At 39.5% G+C, this 21,023-nt stretch overlaps 1 protein-coding gene across 1 annotated transcript in view; it reads left to right on the plus strand.

The window, feature by feature from the left end:
* Nucleotides 1-2,112: 2,112 nt before the first annotated feature.
* The window catches only part of LOC133348561 (transmembrane protein 132E-like), a 412,755-nt gene continuing 393,844 nt past the window's right edge, over nucleotides 2,113-21,023 (plus strand). Inside the window, exons 1-2 of the mRNA XM_061561444.1 lie at nucleotides 2,113-2,279; nucleotides 5,446-6,334. Coding sequence (XP_061417428.1) covers nucleotides 2,198-2,279; nucleotides 5,446-6,334 — 971 coding nt within the window. The 5' untranslated portion in view covers nucleotides 2,113-2,197. The remainder of the gene's footprint in view (nucleotides 2,280-5,445; nucleotides 6,335-21,023) is intronic.

The following is a 21,023-nucleotide window of genomic DNA, read 5'->3' on the forward strand; positions in this document are numbered from 1 at the left end:
GTATTTACTCATTTCAGTCATTCCACTAATTTGTAAATGTTACCCCAGTCGATACAGTTGTCACCATATCAGCTTCATTCTAGAATAAATGTTTCTTGTGTTTACACCGTGAGAGGACAAAACACAATAACAGATCCCTGTTATTCCAATATACAGTTTGTGCAAGGGCACTTATTTTATTTGATCACATATCTGCTTATTACTGGAAATAATGTGGAACAAAAATGTCACATCGTAATGCTCATAAAATACCTACAAATTACTTAATTGTGATATACATAGCAACATTGCCCCGCGCTGCGAAAACGTCATGATCCCCTTGAAAAAGAGTCTTGAGAATCAGTGAGGCTTTCGTGGATAAACATGCACAATAAAAAAGGAAACAAATAATGAATTTGAATGCTGGTTCTTTTGTAAACATAAGATGCCTCTAAACTGGAATGTCTTCATGTCGTTAATAAAATGTGTAAATGACGAGAAATATCCATGATAACAGCAAATGTGTCTAGAAAAAATCATGATGTTGGTCTACCAATTTTGAATAGACAATCTGTACAGATATTCGATTGCTGAGGATACTCATTGACTGGGGAAGGATGTGACCTTGATGAACATCCCAATTACCATGCTTTGTTGTATCAAGATCGGGCCTATTGGGCCAGCATTGGCCAACATTGACCGATTGTCAGTGTGTATCTGGCATGTCTGGATACAGACTAATACCATTGTTGGCAGGTTTGAGAAACCTAAAAAGTATAAACCAATGGGGAAAGAAAAAAACCTCAATTCCAAGCAAAAGGTGTTTTCGACTGCCTGACTGGATAAACAGTCTTTGCTGCATATTAACACGTATGAAGGCAGACCTGATCTATGCGTGATGTTTTATACATGCATGTATTGTCATGTTTATCAATTATATATACATGCGTTATTAGACACGTCAGATTGTGGTTCATGCCATTTTAAGGCATGTTACGATCCACTAGTAAAATACCTATTTTCAAATTTGAAATTACGAAATGAATTATTACTGAAAAGCTAACACTTTATGTATATTTGCCTTAATTGAAATCCAGAACACATTTATACATAATAGAGGCAAAACGTCATTCCAGTCATGTTCCTCACAGCCCCATGCCTCTAACACCTGGCAAGCGCTGGGAGTCACATATCCAGATACCAATCGGCTCATCAACCCCGCTTTGTTTCAAAGCTCTGATGAGATTAGCCACATTCAGGGTGTTTGATTTAAGGCAATTATTTATCACCTATCTACAATGAAGAAGGGCTATTAGTTGGAACGTCACATACTACAGTATAGAGCAGTGTATATTGACGAATGTATTGAGTTTGTTATTATTTATGATTTGCGCTACAGTACTGACAACGCAGTACCACACAAAACGTTTCATTTGTCAACACTTCTCTCGGGGCGTGGGTGGTGTGTGAGTGTGTTTGTGACTTTCTCATGCTTGAGGTTAGGGAGTGGGTGGGTGGGTGTGGTCATTGACCTGAAGCTCCGTTGCACTCATGCGTAAGCCTCCTCGCTGGTAACCAAGGTGAGCCAAGCTCTGGGTATCCAACGTTCTCAGTCACGCACACGTAGTCTCAGTCGCTTCAATTCGCGAACGTACACCTTTCGTGAAAATTCACGTTGCGGGGCTGCCAACCCCGGTCTCTGCTGCTGCTGCTGCTTCTGATTGTGTGGCTGCTGCTGCTACTGCTGCGGGAAGAGCAGCACGCGGAGGAGGAGGAGGAGCGGGGTCCGCTGTGCGTTCACGAGTTTTCGTTGAGCGCAGCGCGCCCGCTATTGTCAGGGCAGTGCAGCGCAAGTGGTCGCGCGGATGCTTGAGAGTTGCAGAGACGCGCGCCGCACGCACGCACGCACGCACCGTCCCGTACCATCGCGCAATGTGCACACGAGCCGGCCTCCCGCCGACCACGCGAGCAGGGCAAGAGGACTCAACAACTCTGGTTCGTGCGACGTCGAGCGCCTTCCAATAGAGGGAATAGCATCTTTCAGCCTCGAGTTTGCCGCATCAATTTGTGCGGGTGGGTTAGGAGGAGGAAGGAGGAATACGAAGAATACGGAAGAATAAGAGCGGGCGGGGGGGGGGGGAAGGAAAAAATAGATCCGGAGTAAATAAGAGTGATAGAATTTATTTATTTATGACTTAAGCAGTGCCTGGCTTATAACATGCTCCGTTCGTCTAGAACAGTGGCTGCGTGGGATAAGAGCGGAATCGTTGGGCTGTTTCTGCTGCTGGCTACGCTGAAAGGTAAGAAGAGCACGGCCACGATGATGAGGATGATGATTTGGATGATGGTGATGCGAGCTTTCGGGTTGTTTTGGCGTCGCCTGCGCTGTTGGTCCGCTGATAGTGGAGCGGGCTCCTGGCGGGGCGGATATGTCGCGTTCGGTTGCGCTTATGCGATTTGGTTTGCGGTCCCCTCGTGTGTTGTTTTGTTCCCTTGTTGTCTCATTCGCAGAGATGTTATTCTCGGTTGTTTGTGTGTGCCGGTAGACAGTTTTGATTTTGGGGAAGAGTCACGTTTTGTAAGCGTCCCACGTTGAATGTTAAACGCTTACGATGGCAGTCCGCGCTCCGTTGACTAGAAACGGAGCGTGTTTCCTGTGAATATTAATTAGTTTTCGTTTGTGTTTTACATTTGTGTGCGCCTCGTGTGTTAAACGTGCAAGTGTGTCGGATTCATTACATGCGTGTGTATATGTATGCATATGCATTCCGCGTATGAGTGTTGTACATTCAATTCAAGCACACAGTGGATTGCGCTTAGCTGCACAGCTGATTCCGTGCGCTTTTGTAAATGTATACCAGGGAGCATCACAAGATTTAGAATTCATATCACGGGGGAATATATAACACAAGCAACTGTATGGAAAATCTGCAGACTATTTAATCATTACTTTGTTTCGCTGGTTAAATAAAATAAGTGCAACTCTCATTAATTATTGCAGAGATTCCCCCAAACATTTCATCGCTCAACTAAATTGATATAAAAAAACGCATTTAGAATTATAATGTCCCATCATAGAATGCACAATCGCCCTCAGAAGAAGAAAGGATATGGGATATGCAATGCACCATTATGCGCAAGTTTGCGACTGCGGTGTGATGGGTGGCAACATCTTCATTATTGAAGCGGTCACTTCAGCCTGCCGATGAATGGACTCCACCTCATTTGTCACGCTTCGGCACAATTTGCATGGTTGATATTAACAGCGACATATTAATTCGGACTTGTATATATTTTTTCTCGGAATCCTGGCCACCGGACTAATAATTATACTCTGCAGCCTATACGTAGTTCACACAATTTAACTTATTGTCAAGTAATCCAATGCTATTAATTATCGCCCCCTGCTTATTGATGTATTCAATACGTCTAGACGTTTAAAAAAATCTATATTATGATAGTACATTTCAAACTCAGGCGCGAGATTTAAATCGCTAATCGCAATCTCCAATTCCTATAAATGTTCTGCATTGACTATAGAGCACCGCCCTCGCCATCAGCGAGATGTAAAGAACCATCATCCATCAGTCATTACGGCAGTGATCGTTACGTCCCATTGTCATCGTCTTTATCCTAGTCATTGCCATGCGTTTTCACGCCACGGCACGGGGGAAAATATTCGTGTAAGTGAAAGCTGCTGCTCAATGTTCGACGCGTCACATGCCACCTAACTTGTGTGCCCGATGGATGTTGTCCAAGTGCTTTAGCTGTCACTGTTGATGTTATGCTAATGTGATGTCATATAATAATAGAGCCAGAACAGAACAGACACCCAATTAGGTGTGCTATTTTAAATTCAACCGAGCTGCGGTTAGTACTGTTTACTAGTGAGTCAACACTACAACTTGGTTCTCGATTAAAGAGATTGGTTACAACCAGACAAACAGGTTATTGTTATTGCCGATTCAGGACCGCCGGTGGAGATGGGCACCACCTGACACTCAACACATCATGGGCATGATTGGACTTCACATACGCATATAATCAATTCATCTCCCCCATTGAAACAGTCGGAATGTACATGAATTGGATTAAAATGTTAGGTCGCATGTTTTTCATTTCTGCCTTTTATCACATGCCTAACTGCAGCAGAGCTCAGCAGTGCTATTGATTATCGACATCTGTCAGCTGAATTTAAATGGACGCCAAATGAATATCATTGACTTAGATTTAAAAAGCAGCCACACTACCCAGGATTGAGTGGTTGGTCAGAGGTCTCCCTTATTTAGTTTGCCGAGTTAGTTTGTACGTGCCGTTGTGATGGTGTTCTGGAAAACGCCAAGACACTCTTCAAGGCTGTATATGACTTTAGTCATTTAGCCATTTTTCATTCTGTCGATGTAGCCCCTCGATAAAAAGAATGGCAAGGAATTCTGAATGACATGTGCAATATGACAAGTAACGTTGAACTGACGTTTAAACTGCATTTTTGTAGAGGACGTGGCTAGTATGTTTCCCTGCAGAGGCAGCTTTCCGGACTATCTGGCACTGCATTGCACATCAAGGCCGTAATTATAATATGTATTGGGGGGTCACCCCCCCCCCCCCAATATTCAAATATGCTCAAAATTTCCCCCCCCTAATATATTGCTATTAAAAAAATTGCTATGCTATGTAAATAAAAACAACAATTTGCTCAACCTTGGCCACAATATCTGGACTTGTCTTCATATAAATCATTGCGTAGATTTCTGTTTATATGATTGTGGTTATGGTTGTACTTTATTAATCCCTAATCTCTGCCATTACATACGATGAAACAAGAAATGGTAAAAAAGTTAAAACAGAGCAATGTAATACAATACACTATTATACATTATTGTAAAAAATAAATACAATGTCCATCCCATGTGTTATTGAATTTTTAAAATATTTTAGGCAGGAAATTAGTTTTAAAATTTAGATATTTTTCTGGGTTGGGACTCCCAGACACCCTGGAAGATTTGGTCCCCCCCAATGTTGACTCCATGGCTACGGCCTTGTTGCACATTAATAGTGTGAACGGGAAATGAGACGCAGCATTCGGTGTTGCCAGTTGTAGAAGTGCACAGTTAAGTTCGTGATTAAAATTTGCAATTGATGGTAATGTGTTCTTAGCAATGTGTCGATGCCGTGTATTCAATGTGCTTTGATGTTGCTTTATATGGAGCTATTTGAGTTGCATGCAAATTGTGCGCACTCAATGTTGCAAATTAAGCATATGAAAAATTATGCTTTGCATTTACACACGAAAATATGTTGTGTACACGTTAACTTATGTTCCCCCTTCCTCAGATTTGCATCAAATTGTAATACATTGATTGGACTGCTGATGGAATACATGGGCTTTAGTTGCACGTGGCCTGGGCATTGCTTTGCATTGTTTTGTTATCTGATGCATTCTTCTGTCTTTTTTTTATTAACAAGGTGAAATGACCATAGGGACTGTGACGTCAAGCATGGACAATTCCTTAAGAACGCCGCTTTGGTTGCCACTTCAGTACAATGTGTTAAACACGGAGACATTCTTTTTCTTAAAGAACTTGAAGAAAGATGTTGTAAAATATAACTCTAGCATGCAGACACAATCGCAGCACCTTCTGATATTTGGTAACACCAATGCAGAACCAATTGTAAATGTCAGCTATGGCCCTTTTAGTACTTGGAAGACACTGCACGAAGACCAGTTGGGACCCAAAACTGTGTTTCCATCGACATCAGCCACCAAGAGAGTTAACTGGCACGTTCAGGCTTTGGTCGCAGAGGAGTACATTTATTCCAATAATGCAAAGGTTCAAGTCCTGTTTTACATATCAAGGAAGGAGTGGGATAATCAAGCAGAGACAGATGCATTACCCTGCGTGAGACTTTATGCTTTTCACGAAACCCAAGAGGTCAGAACTTCATGTCAGCTCAAGGGGGATCTTGGAATGTGCCTGGCTGAAGTAGTGCTGCCTTCAATTTGGTTTGAGCCACTGTTGTACACTGACAACTTGAAGCAAGAAGATCGTTTAAGTAACAGCACCACCGTGGAATTGTATTACAATTTACAGCCTGTTGGGGGCGGAGATTGCAGTCCTAACGTGCATCAGAAGATGACCATCATCAGGCCCTTCAAGACCGTCACAAAGAAAAATCTGAGCCCAGTTGGAACAGTTTACCTTCAGCATGCACCTGAAGCGCCAAAACTCCACGAAATTAATCTCGATGAAAACGTGGTAATATACCTTCCTACGAAGCCTCTGAGGCCTGAAGAAGTCATTGACGTGCCTGTCAAGCTCATGGAGAATTCAGCGGTGCAGCATTTTACACTGAGGTTAGTAACTACATTTATTCTCTTGTTTAGCGAAATAATTGACGGAGAATTTCTTTGGTATTATTAAGATGGTTGAAAAAAGACGCCAAACACATCTGGTTTTGTCGTTTGCATCTTCTTCTTAATTTGTGATCGGATTAATTAATAAAGTCAGTCAATGTAAATTGTAATATATGTTTTGTAATGCATTATATAATGCACTAAATACCAATGCACTAAATGCTAACGAGTGCACTAAATTATCAGGATAAAGTGTTTGCTAAACATCAATAAGAGTACAATTGAGAGGTATACTGAATAGTCCCCGTATGCACATATTTCAATGTACAGCTACAATCTAATGACAACTTAAAAAGTAGGAGTTTAATAAAAAAAAATGTAAGCCGCTTTGTTCACATTGAAATTGTATTCTTCATTTACTTTTGAAGCATCATTTATGCATCTTGTTCATAGTTCTACACAGTCACATGCTCACTATTGTTATTCACAATATAGTGTCAAAATGAATAAACAACACGTATAATTATGGTGTGGTTAGGATTTGGGTTGAGAATTTGTGCCAGAAATTTTATATTTATATAAGCCGTCATAATGCATAAAATAAAATATATAAAAGTGTCTTGTCAAACTTTTATCTTTTGCAATTCTGACATTTAGATGTATAGTCTCAAAACGTGCAAAACCGGTACAGTGCCAAATTACTATGTGCTGAACGGATGATGAAAATGTGATGCTGCTCCAGATAAGACTGAATGTGATGAGTGTTGTGAAAATTCAACTCCATTGATGTGTTTTTCAGTTATCAGGTAATACATATTGTATGCACAACATGTATGTTGGACTTATTTCGCACCGTGCGTAACCAACCAATGTAATCGGAGTTGCGGGATTATTAACCTGTTACAAGTGATGAAAATTCTTTTTTTTAACCAATTCAGATGACTTTTGAGTACTCGACTTTGTATTGGATTTCGAGGGCACTTTAGTGCACTATAGTTTGTGACATCTCAAATTTCACAGTGCTGGCGTTTGGCCAAAGACGACAGGTCATGGGAAAACAAAGTAATGCCAAGGAACCTAATTAGGTTGTCACGATAAAATCCGCGAGGTGTAAAGCAGTTTACCAGGTCACTTTCGGAGTTACCTTGACATTTTTCAAGTATAAATAACTTTGCTTTAATCTATGAATTTAGCTTTTTTGTATCTTAGAGAATTTATATACTTATAACAAAAATAAAAGTGTATTATTTAAATGTTAACCACGTGCAGTACTGCATTTTTACTAATATAGTGTGTAATTGGAGATGCTAAATATGACCAATGGCATTGAGGAAACTACGTTTGAATACGATTTTTGTGTTTTAACTCAACATTGTTGAGTTCGATGGCACCAAATATGCAGCCCAGAAAATGGACGGTGATATTGGTGGATCATGCAGCTCTGGACGACCCATTTTGTGAGACACCCGCCTAAAAGACGATGATGCGCTCATCAGCATCAAGGTTCCTGACCTAGGTGTGCAGTGTTTGAGAGTTACTCCTTCTGGCACGAGTCAGTTTAAAAACGTTGTCTAAAAGTTTGACAGTATATATCAAAGGTGGAGTCTTTTCTGAAACCCAATCTTGTTCATTTTGTAAATTTCTTTGGGAATCGAAATTATTGCAAAAGGAGTGTTCATGTTGTACCTTCTGTAGCTTTTGTTGTCTGCTGCTACCAGTCAGTTGTGAGTAAAACAAATCTTTATATTTTTTGTATTGCTAACGTTTCTGAAATCTAATTCTCCAACACTATCAATCATACTTAAAACATGGGTCTGGGTATGTGTTTCCCTTGCCCTCAATGTTTCAGTACTTTAGCTCACATTTAATATTGGCACAATGCCTTTTGATGGATTATATATCTGTATTTATGTCAAATGTGCATATGCTAATGAGTGCCGTATTCATCACTGTAAAACATAAAGTATATTAACATTGATATGCGGAATGCAAATAACATTTAGATAGAAAATACACCATTTATACCATTATATTATCAATGATATTTACATAATGCTAAAATACATTCAACACATTCATAAAATTAATGTTGCCTCTATATGCCACAGAAAACAAATCCCATGCATTTTTAAACATCAGCTTTCCAGAGCCTGGTTTCATCTATTGCTGGATGTAAAGCAAGTTTGTATGTTGTCTGTAACTGGGGGGCTAGCACATTACATGATTTTAGGATATAATGTTGATTGTTTGTCGTGGCTGCTGTCCTTTGGGATTTAAATATCTTATATAAATATATTGATGCCCTTGCACAGTGAATGGGGGTACTGCAGTGTAGTACCATCTTTGCACCGTTTTTGTTTATATTACAAATACCATAAACCATGGTCACATCTGTGATATATGATGACATTTTTAGCCACAGAGCAAGGACTTTAACCTGAGTGTTCTTGCTAAGATCCTAAGTCAATAGACTATCTGCCAAGTAATTTGCCCTGTTTATATGATTAATTCTCAAAACGCAAGTCACGTGATCTATTTCCCTGGTGGGAAGGACACACTTGACAAAATGATAATTAATCAATGTGAATACAGTCCTATGAAATAGTTAATTTCTAAATGCACGAGAGACTTCCTACCACTTACTTTGGAGATAATATACTGATTCTGTTTAGTTATACAAGCTTAGAAGCTACCTGTATTAGTGACCTATTCACCTTGTCTGCCTCGTCTTCGTAAGCTGCGGAAAGGTTGGGAGCAGAAATACAGGGTGTATGAATATGACTGACCTATGGTCTTGATTAACTAGCTTCACTACAAAGCTGTTTAGACTTATAGAAAATGGCCTGCCCTTTAAAGCAATATTGATATTGCTTTTGCTGTATAACCTGGATGGAAAAAAATGGACTGACTGGTAATAGCTCGGGTGACTGCTATAAACGATGAAAATAATTTACTAATTCTTGAAAAAACTGTTTCACAAATGTCTGCATATTTTGTGGGTAACAATGTATACTTTAATTTTAAAAAAGTAGTTATATAAAACATATATAACGATCTTTATAGGTTGGTAAATGAAATTACAACAAAACAAATTTAGAATAAAAATTAATTGCCCTTTTTATTAGAGCCAAATAATAATGTTAGCAGTATGTATTATCATTAATAATTTTTTGGGTTGGATAACGTAAGTATAAATGTGTCATTAAACCCGCCACCACCCGACACAGATAATTAGTAATGTTTGTCACGTAATAAAAACATGCCAATTCGTTACTAGTACAACACACCAGTGTGTAAACCCACAAACATTTACAAGTCGAGTACGACGTTTCGCCAGTAATAACAACTTGCATCATCAGGCAATAGCAAGATTTGTGAAGAAATCCTCCTGTTCTGGTCTGAAATAGAGGGATGCATTTGATGTCGTCACTTTTGAGCCAATCAGATGGGAAAGCCAGAGGGAAAGGGAGGGGGGTTAATGTAACCCAAAAACCTCTTATACCGACTATAATCACCCAGGAATGTATGTCCTTAACGCTCGTGACGTCACTGTACATCAACCAGCCCCCCTCATTAATATTCATGAGTGGGTGACGTCACTCAATATGGAGTACTCCCTCCCCCCTCACTAATAATCATGTGCAAGTGACGTCACTCCACGTCGACCAGCCCCCCTCATTAATAATCATGAGCAGGTGACGTCACTCCACATTAAACAGCCCCCCTCATTTAAATTTCATAAGGTGACATCCTCCCAATTGACACCCCCCCCCCCCATTCATAATAATTAGCGGGTGACGTCACTCAACATGGGGGGCCGAGGCGCCTCTCCCCCCTCATCAGCATCAACTTACAACCCTCACTACAAAGGCAGAACCCTCACGTCACGCGATCTCCGTCACGCTGTTGAGACATAAAAGTACGTCATGATGAACAAGAAATTATAACCTTAAAATGAACTAGGTCTGTGTCACTACGCCCTTACAAACTGCACACGCAATAATGCAATGAATATCACGTCGCGGTCTGCTTTTCGCTTGCAAGTTTCAGATTTATTGCAATACACCCGTCCTTGGACGGGCAAAAGGCTAGTAGATAGTATTGGTCGTGAAAGCCTATGTTACACAGTGTTTACTATATTTAGTTCATAATGTTACGATTTTCTGCACCGAGACAAGTTTACGTGAAAGTCATTTAATTTCAGAGCCTACTTATGAAGCTACTTGTCTGCCGTGAATATAAATGCAATAACCTCATGTATACCTAATTATATTTATGGTAAGTCACACTAAGCAGTGTGTGACGTGGTGCTCCTGGTTGCTTCCCACGCATATCTGCATTAATAACTCACCTTGAGAGGCCTTTGAAGTTATTCAGCTGTTCATTATTTCTTTTGACTCATATTTGTTTCCCCTTTAGGTTAATTGCTTTATATTATACATTTATATGAAATGTTTTAACATATCCTGTGTATATGAGATATATAGTGCATTGCAATGTATGTGAGACCTGCGCATGTGTTTCTGTCACCTAACACGCCACCTATATTGTATTTTTATTTTGACCAAATGTAGTTTTTGTTATTTCTGCTTTGTTCCACTCCAAATGCAATTTCACTAAAGGTAGATTTTGACACAGAATACACTCACTTCATCCCACCAAAAAATGTGGACTAATACACATTAACCTACACTAAGGTATTTTTTCGTTATTTCGGTAAAGTCACGTAAATAAAAAAAAATTAAGTGAAAATAATAAAAGCAAAAACTCACAACGTTTCGATCGCAACACAAGCGGTCTTGATCAGACGGAGAGGAAAGAGGAGGCAAGCCTCCAAATGCAACTGCTTATAAGTGTTTCCAAAGTGAATGGGCGGGGGACGAGAGCTGGGACGAGGAGGAGGAGGAGAGCTGCGCGGCATAATGTAGGAGTAGACAATGGGGGAGTTGGGAGAAGGTTGAGATAGGGGGAGAGAGAGGGGGGAGGTTAGAGATAGGGGGGGAGAGGGGGGGGGCATTGCACCTCGCTACACACATCCACACTGCTGACGGTAGAGGTTAACAAGCAAACACAAATCAAGTCATGACCCAAAGTGGTTGATGACATCTTTCCAATGATTGCTGAGTTGAAAACCCTCGTCTGAGTCTGTACATATGGATGACTTCGTGGACCAATCTTTGTTGATAGCCAGTCGGCTTGCAAAGTAACATCGTCTTTCAAGTAATGATCAGCCACTGCAAAAGTATTGGTCCTGCCGTGTTTCAGATCTGCTTTATGTTCACGAACACGGTCCTAGACATGTTGTTAGTTTTCTCCAATGTTATTGCTGCCGCAGATACAACTTAGTTTGGAGATACCAGGATATTGCATGTCAGAAATCTTGTCCTTCACAGATGAGATCAGATCACAAATTTTATATACTGTGTTAAATCGGACCTGGATCTTGTGTTTGTTCAAGATTTTGGAAATCTTTTGGGTTATCCCTGCTATGTATGGCAAGGTAATGGTTTTGATTGGATCTTCAGATGGCTCCTTCCTCACAGTTGGGGTGATGGCTTTGCGGACTGTGTAGTCAGAATATCCATTCTCCTTGAGAGCCTGATGTACGTGTTTGAGTTCACTGGTCAGGTGTTCATGGTCGGAGATACATTAAGCTAAATTGTGTAGCGTTTTGATGAGGGAATTCTTCTGGGATGGATGGTGGTGGGAATCAGGTTTTAGGTAGGCGTCAGTATGGGTTACTTTCCTGTAGACAGAGTGGCTCAGTGAGCCATCTGGCCTCTTTTTGATTAAGGCATACAATAAAGGTAGCATGCCATCCTTTTCGTGAACATAAGGCAGATCTGAAAAATGGCAGGACCAATACTTCTGCCGTGGCTGATCATTATTTTAATGTGGCTGGCTCACATGCAATTTATTTATCTAAGACGATGATACTTTGCAAGCCAACTGGCTATCAACAAAGATTCGTTCACGAAGCCATCCATATATACAGACACAGACACAATTTTAACCGAGACGACGGTTTTCAACTCAGCAATCATTGGAAAGATGTCATCAACCACTTTGGGTCATGACTTGGTTTGTGTTTTCTTTTCAACCTCAAGCAGTGTGGATGTGTGTAGCGAGGTGCAATGCACCCCCCCCCCCATCTCTACCCCCCCCGTCTCTCCCCCTACTCCCCGTATCTCTACCCCCTTCCTCCCTCCATTGTTTACTCCTACATTAGCACTGGCTGACCGAAGCCACACATTTCTCTTCCTCCTAACTCCCCCATTGTCTACTCCTACATTACCACTGAGGATTTGATTTAGTGGATATTGTTAGAAGCACATCATTCTAAGTTCCATCCAAATGTATTTGTTTTTTCATTAATCATAGAAATAAAGAAGTAAAAGTATATGTCAGTTCAGAAAAAAACACGTTTGTCTGAATGCAGAATCAGGAAAAAAATCGGTTGGTTTCATACAGAATGAGTTACATTTGTTCGTTTTGGATTTTAAGCCACATCATATTATGCTGCAGACAGAAAAGCATGCATTTATGTAAAAAAAAATATTTCATCTGAGTTTTTAGAGATGTCTATCACTTAACTTAATGCACAATTTCATCGGAGGCGGATTGAAGAGGGGGTGCACTGAAGATTATGGATAGACAAAAAAATCGTACAGTTTGGAAGTCACGTTTCACCATGGAAATCATCTTGTGAGAACGAGCCAGCGACATACACGTGTTGTGGTATTTTTCCGATTCAACACATCACCCCTTGGGGATGCTGCTCTCGTGTAATGGCGAGCAGGCTGGATTTTGCCATCTAGACGTCACCGGTTAGACCTCCTCGTGCAGCAGTTGAAACAATGGAGCACTTAGACCCCTCAATCTCTCTGTCCACCCAGCAGTTACACATGCGGTTCCCCATAGTTTAGTCTGCCGGCAGGTCACACATGGCGGGGTAAATTGTCGTTACTACCACCTCTTTCAAGACGTCTGGCCAGTGTGGAAGAGAAGGTAAAATAGTAACTCGCGAGAGGTGTTCTGCAGAGCTGCCTCGAGCGTGGGCCCTTCTGCCACCAGTGGTTTGAGCAAGTAATTGCGGGGTTGCACTTTTTACCTATACAAGTTTGCGCCACCCATGTGGAGCACAACGGCAGCACGGTTGCTCGCACATCCTCCTTACTTGTTTCCCATGTGAGGACTGCATTATTATACAGGGATACCTGGTAACTGTCATGTAATCTAGCTGACCTAGTACTGAGGCAACGGAGGGCAGGACCTCAGTCTTCACAGCTGCTCCAGCCACAATGTGACTGCAGCAAATATATCGGGTGATGTGGTTAACTACTCCTGCTTGATGGCATGCTCTTGTAGCAGAACTTTTTTTTCCATGACAGAGAATCTGATGAAGAGGAAATGTTAAACATTCAGACAATATCCTGTACAGTATACTTTCATTGCACGAATTTTAACAAGCCTTCAGTTTGTGAAATTATAATTTATTTTCTTCCTCGTTCAGATATAACTGATATGAAAATTATTACTGTGATATATTTAGGTGCTGCCAGATTACAGGCTTGATAAATGAAGTGGGGCACAATTAAATACAAGCTTCATTTGAATGCAATGAACAATGCAACACGACTGGCAGAATACAAGCAACCCGAGTCCACACGTGGTATAATTAGTTTTGTGTTTTAATCACATTAATTACAGAATAAATCGCTTGATGCATGAGTACATTTTATTAATACAGTATAAAAAAATGCATGCAATTGTTATATTACGTCTTCAGTTATTCATATTACTAACATGTATACAAATTACGTAATACTATCAAATTGATGATGTACATTAAATATAGAAATAATGGATATTAATGAATTTTGATTTCTATTTTATATTTGTCATATGCCATCCATTAATATTTAACAGAGAATAAATGTTCTACTGTGCTATTACAAAGTATGCCTGAGTTACATATTTATCGGTCCCTATAAAATCAAAAGTGCCAAAGCTTAGTTTTTTTAATTCAAATTAGGAAAATACCAAAAGTTTTCAGACAGAGGATTATAAGTACTGTATGTATAAACATTTTAATATTTAAAAAGTCCATCTCTCCTGAATATTTTTTTTAGTCAACCAGGTTTTTTTTGTTTTATATCTGACTTAGAATTAAAACTTTTATTACAAGTCAGATTATTGACTTCGTATGATATGCAGATGCTTACAGAAGAAGGTATGGTGGCATCAATGGCATTGGCCATTACGATCTCAACCTTTTTCTTAACATGACCAAACTGACATTATATACAGAAATGGCCTGGCCCTATATATCTTTGTATATTCGCCTGCCAAGAAAAATTGGGGAGTTGGAGGAATGTAAAGCGCATATAGACAGCCTGAAATCATGAGAGGATGTGAAGCTTTGCATGCTGACCGCTTTTTTGCATGAAGGACCCATTTACAATTCTGCAATGCCTCAACTTTTTATCTTAATTTGTTGGAACTGAGCCCGGTTGATTGAAGAAATTTTAGTGACCTTTTTTGCCCAGGGGCCTCCATGAAATCATTGGGGAATATTAAGCCAAATTTGATCGAAGACTCTTTTTGGGCAATACTTTTCATATATATAAAAACAGCCCTATCTCCTCTGGTGTGCATATTTGTGTGCCTGCTTCTCTTGATCTTTGTGGAACGGCCTCACTCTGCTTTCTCATTATCGTGCCCTAAAGCTGTGGCGTATGCATAACAATGATTTTAGGCATACAGTGATGCTTCTCTGCCTATGCTGCAATACACATGATCCATAATGAGCATACAATATATGCTGGTGGTATTTTTTAATAGGTTTACATCAATTGGAATGTTTCTATGTATGAATGTTGAGCTGTCATACATGATCAAATATGGCTTCACTTGGATTAAAAAGCATTCTAACACCTACTGAACATCAGTCGTATATTCAGACTTTTTACTTTCAGCTTGCGTGGAGGTGCAATGTGGATTTTTATATTGCTGGATTGTGAGAGATAGTGATGGCTGGGGATGCCTTCGTCCAACAGTGGCTCGATTTTTTATTATGATAATTAGCAACCTAATTGTATTAGCAGAATAAATATGAAATGATAGTTTTAGAAATTTAACATTTTGTTTCCTTTTTGATAATTGTAACCAGCTATCCAATTTCTCATACAACTATACGTAGAATACATTGCTCACAAATCATCCTGTAGAATGTACCAATTATTTGTGCATGCTACCATTTGAATGGCTCTTCATAAGACTCACTTTATTATTATTATCATCGTCATTATTATTTCGCCCTGCATCATGTACCCAGAGACCTGAGTGTCTGCTGCCCACAGCCATTGTCTGCGGTGAGTAGCATCTGTACCAGTTCTCTACCAAGTCACTGCCTTGCCCTCCTCGCCATATCCCATCCCTCTGCCCCCCCTTCTCCCACATTTACCAATCGACCATCACTCATCATTATGGTGACATATGGTCAAATTACCAAAGGCTCCAAATTATTATATAACACACTCCTTTTATAATTGAAACGAAGTAATGACATTGGAGTGGCATCTTCTGTAATGTTTTTTTTAATCAGCATGCATCGAAATTGCACTGATAGAAAATAAATTTCAGCAACAAAAGTGTAATTTGTGAGAGTGGAAAATGTGGTGAGAAAGCTTGAATGCTCCAGCAAGGTGATGGTTGGGGCTGGCACAGTGGAATACACAAACCACAATGTTACCTTGAAAGGAGGTCTCTAGGCAGGGAACAGCAGGCTAACACATTATTGTAGCGGATCAGCAAGGGATCCGCAATTATTCTCACTATTTTTATCCAACAAAAAAAATCAATTGATTTGTGTACATAAACAAATGCAAAACTGCTTTTGAATGTAAAACCACTTTTAAGTGCGTAATTTCAACAGCGAACTAGATTCATTGAATCAGATTTTCTGTCTCCAGTGCATTATTAACACATACGTTGCATGCTTATAAATACTATACTGCTTAATTATTTTTGTGATCAACATTTTGGCAATGATTAATCATTTAATGACAAATACATGATGTGTTATATTTGCATGAGTTATATCGGATTTACACTATGAGACCTCCTTTACCAGTGGCAAAATATAGTAATAGGTTTTTACCCTTTCAACTGGTACAAAACCTGACACCTTTATACAAGGCATCATGTTTGCAATAACCACAACACAAGTAGTCAAAATACAAACAAAAAGAAACAACTCTGATGATGATAATGATATGCACTGTCCTTGAAGTTGATTGGTCCACACCCGAGACAGCTTTTCTTAGAGCCTAGTCTCCATTGGTGTTGGACCAGATGACGCCAAAAGGCGTACAACTCAAAGACAGCGCACTATCAGAGTATTGAGAGTTCGGGGAAGCATTTACACTATGAGACCTCCTTTACCAGTGGCAAAATATAGTAATAGGTTTTTACCCTTTCAACTGGTACAAAAACTGACACCTTGTGGAGGTCTCATAGTGTAAATCCGATATAACTCATGCAAATATAACACAGAATGTAAATATAGTAATAGGTTTTTACCCTTTCAACTGGTACAAAAACTGACAGGCAATATTTTGCCACTGGTAAAGGAGGTCTCATAGTGTAAATGCTTACCCCGAGCTCTCAATACTCTGATAGTGTGCTGTCTTTGATTTGTACGACTTTTGGCGTCATCTGGTCCAACACCAATGGAGACTAAGCTCTAAGAAAAGCTGTCTCGGGTGTGGACCAATCAACTTCAAGGACAGTGCATATCATTATCATCATCAGAGTTGTTTCTTTTTGTTTGCATTTTGACTGCTTGTGTTGTGGTTATTGCAAACATGATGCCTTGTATAAAGGTGTCAGTTTTTGTACCAGTTGAAAGGGTTAAACCCTGTTACTATTATATCGGATTATTTATGCAATATTAAAATAATCTATGCCTAGAATTTCCCAGCTGGCTCCTGGCTGGCCTCCTCCCTCGCCCCAAAAATAAATGTTTGTGGCTGCGGTCCCGTTTGAAACTAGGTGGGTAACTGGCTGAACGGGATTTCAATGTAACAAATCAACATTCATTTGAAACGGCAGAAGTAGTTTGGAAAACATAATATACAAGGACATCAAAGGGGGTTGGAATATACAGAAGACTGACACGGTTCATTTATAATCGCTCTAACTTTTCAATTGCTGCTCCTATTAATGGAATTATTTTGCCAGAATATTCTTTAAGTCCTGGGGAATATAAAAAAAACAATATCTCACAATACGTATTATATTAGAATTTTATTACGTAAAAAGGCGGATTACTTTTAGTGCTTCGAGTACAGGAGAATTGTGAGAAGAGTTCAAATGATAGCGCTCTTCTTTTAAATTGCAGAGCAACGGGTTCTCTACTAGTTTATGTGAAACCTTATTATCGCATGTAATTAATCGTATTATATTCTTAGCACTTGCATAGAGGCAATATATTTGAGAAATAATACACATTGAGAAAGCCACAAGCTTGTTGGTAAATACATGGAAGGAAATTAATGAACCACTGAACACAACGTACAGACTTGTCACATTGATGTTGGAGTAAGCATATCATCATCTCCAGCCATTGTGTAGCCACTGGTGGATGAAGGCCTCCCCATGCCATCATCACCACCACTCAGAGTCCTTCCTTCTCAATACTGCACATGAACTATGAACTAGTCTCATCGCTCAATCTCTGTGGTGGACACATTATTCTACATGTTTTCATTTTTTTGGCTGCTATTGTTTGATCAATCTCATCCATTGGCCATTATCCCTCCTTGTGATGTGTCCTACCCAAGCCAATTTACACTTCTTAATTGTTAATGTGGTGTCTGATTTGTGTTTGTTTCCTGATGGATGTTGCTTTTTATACAAATATCGGTATATTTTCAAACACGGTATTTCTATGAGATTCCTTGTGTTCTATTTGAATTGTAAATTCATATGATTCTGATCCATGTCATAACTCACAATATGTTGTGATCTTCAGACACATTCATATTAATGCATTTTCATCATTGTGTTCAACTTTCCAAAGGCACTCCATCCTTGTTATTTATTGTAGTTATTCTAGCTATTGACGTTGTGTCCCTTTATTGTAAATATTGAAAACAGCTTTTTTTTGCGAGGTTCATTCATCGTTTCTTGGAATACATTTTCACTGTTTATTAAATGATTATCATGAGTATATCTGAGATAGATAAAACCATATTTATTTATGTTTACATTTTCATTTCTCATGGCCAATTTATTAATATTTCTTCTATTTCAAAAAAATAACCTTGGTGGTTGTATCTTTTTACCCGACACTTCTCATTTGTATTTTACCACTCTATTCATGCAATTTCTAAGGAGAAATCCCATCTTTGTAAATGCTTCTGATGTTCCTAAAAAAAAATTACTGCCTTGGTTTGTCAGAGCTTGGATGACTATTTAGTTTTCCATTGAATCAAATGCCTGTTCATAATCGATACAAGTCTAATAAATCAACTTTTATATTAATTTATCACTTCCAGGATTTGATTGATAGTGTGTAAGTGGTGTAAAAAAGTTAGAAATGCAGTTTGCTCACATGGTTGGTTGGCATCTGTAGCTTGAATAATTCAGTTCCTTAAGATTTTTTTTACCAACAATATATACACGTGCAGAACGAGGCTGATGGTATTTTTTCAAATCAGTTTTATCTCTTTATAAAAAGAGGAATGATTTCTCCATCATTCCATGATTGAGATAAGTAATTTCTGTATAAGCATTTAGAAAATATATTGACTCATTGTGTTTCAGCAGCTGTGCTAAACCATAGTTATTCCATCTGGTCTTGGAGCTTTTCATTTTATCAAACTGCGAAGGGCAGTGGTTATTTCCACCACATTTAACGCCTGGAACGCCATCCTCCTCATTTTTGTCATGTGTATTTGAAATGTAATTTTGTTCACTATGAGGCCCCTCAAAATGCCTTGGCCTGTGTGAGCAGAGGCAGACCTTGAAACAAGATTCATTTGGCAGTGCCAGTGCCTTACTGCATTCTGGTTGATTGAGGCAGTTTTGATCCTGCTGTGCCATGGCCTTTCCCACTGTGACTGGTCACTCACCTCACCCTATGAAGAATCTCCTTTGCTCTATATTGGATGGGCCAGCTTGAACCTATGTTTGGTCTAAGCCTGGGTGCAGTGGCAGTCTTTTTTTAAAACTCATCCCTCCTCTCTTCAACTCTAAGTTCTCCACAGTCTTGAAAGTCGGATATTTTTAACGATACTCTCCAATAATTATAAGGTTAATTAGTTGAGTTTTTTTATCGCCAACTTAATTTAAATAATTCCAGCTTCATAAAATAATATTAAGTTGATAAAAAATATTTACAGCCCTTTGTCAATAAACTGATAGATGAAGGCCTCTCCATGCCTTATTGCTCTTGGAGGTTGGTTGACCATACTTCACCATGCTTGTCAGTACGGGTTGGTGAAGAACAACCTCAGATCAGTTCAGAAACCATTCACCACTGATTAGCCGTGGCCAGGAATTGAATGTAGGCAAGGCCAGGTTTGTAGCGCAGTACACAAATCACTGCACCATCTAGCAGTTTGTCATGCTTTTCGCACAAGGCCTCTCCAACACAATCATAGATTGTCATCTTTTTCAAGACATCCAACTCTCCTAAACTGCTATAAGCCAATTCATTTTGTAATCTTTTCCACATAACCCAACACCTTTTTGTATGAAGTGTCTCTCTTTTCTCATATACTCTGCAGTTATTTTCACATTGGTGAGCCCCAGTTTATTTTATTCTCTTTAATCCTACCGCTTGTGTTGTTCTGCATGCTTGCCTTCAGGTTGAGGATTTGTAGGTACTCACCTGACCTTAGCCTTCTGAAGCAGCATTATCAAACATGTTATATCAGCATTTGGAGAATAATCCTCAGCAGCTAAACTATCAGATTATTTTCCTCTTTATAAGAGTCCACCGACAACTCAGGCAGGATTTTTCAAGCTCATCATCATCATCAGCCATGGTCGATCTACTGCTGAAGGCCCTCCCCCAAGCTGCCGTCATCGCTCATGGTCCTTAGATGTAATAATCCATTCAGCACCTGTCCACGAGCTGATTTCATTCCTCCATCTCCACGGCGGACATTCTCTCTGATGTTCCCTGCTTGTGTTGTTCATATTTAACCTGAACCCAAATTGGCAGCCTCCTCATTGGTTAAAAAGACTTGATAATGATAAAAAATAACGTACAAAAATGGAACATCCACAATGAGATGACATGAAGAAAATACCAAACATTAAAATGAGAGTCAGACAAAGTTATTAACTGTGACATTCGAAGTGCAATCAATTTCATTGGAGGAACAAAATATATTAATAGACAATTTTACATTACCGTAATGGCCAACAGAGAGGTTGTACATGATGATTTGTCAAACCACTGCCGGATGAGAGCCTCCTCACACTGCAGACCGGGGGTTGTGGTGGTTATTTAAGTCACCATGTTGGTCATTGAAGGTTGGTGAATGCAGGGAGCACACATTGGGGGGCATGGTAGAAGGACCACATTGTGTTTTGCTGCACTGCCACATGTTGCCCACAATGCAGCCCCACTACAGACGATAGCATTTGATTTAAAATTATAACGAGTATAATA

This window comes from Lethenteron reissneri, chromosome 27, assembly GCF_015708825.2.
Source record: "Lethenteron reissneri isolate LAM-NWPU_2019-01 chromosome 27, ASM1570882v1, whole genome shotgun sequence".
NCBI classification, from domain to species: domain Eukaryota; kingdom Metazoa; phylum Chordata; class Hyperoartia; order Petromyzontiformes; family Petromyzontidae; genus Lethenteron; species Lethenteron reissneri.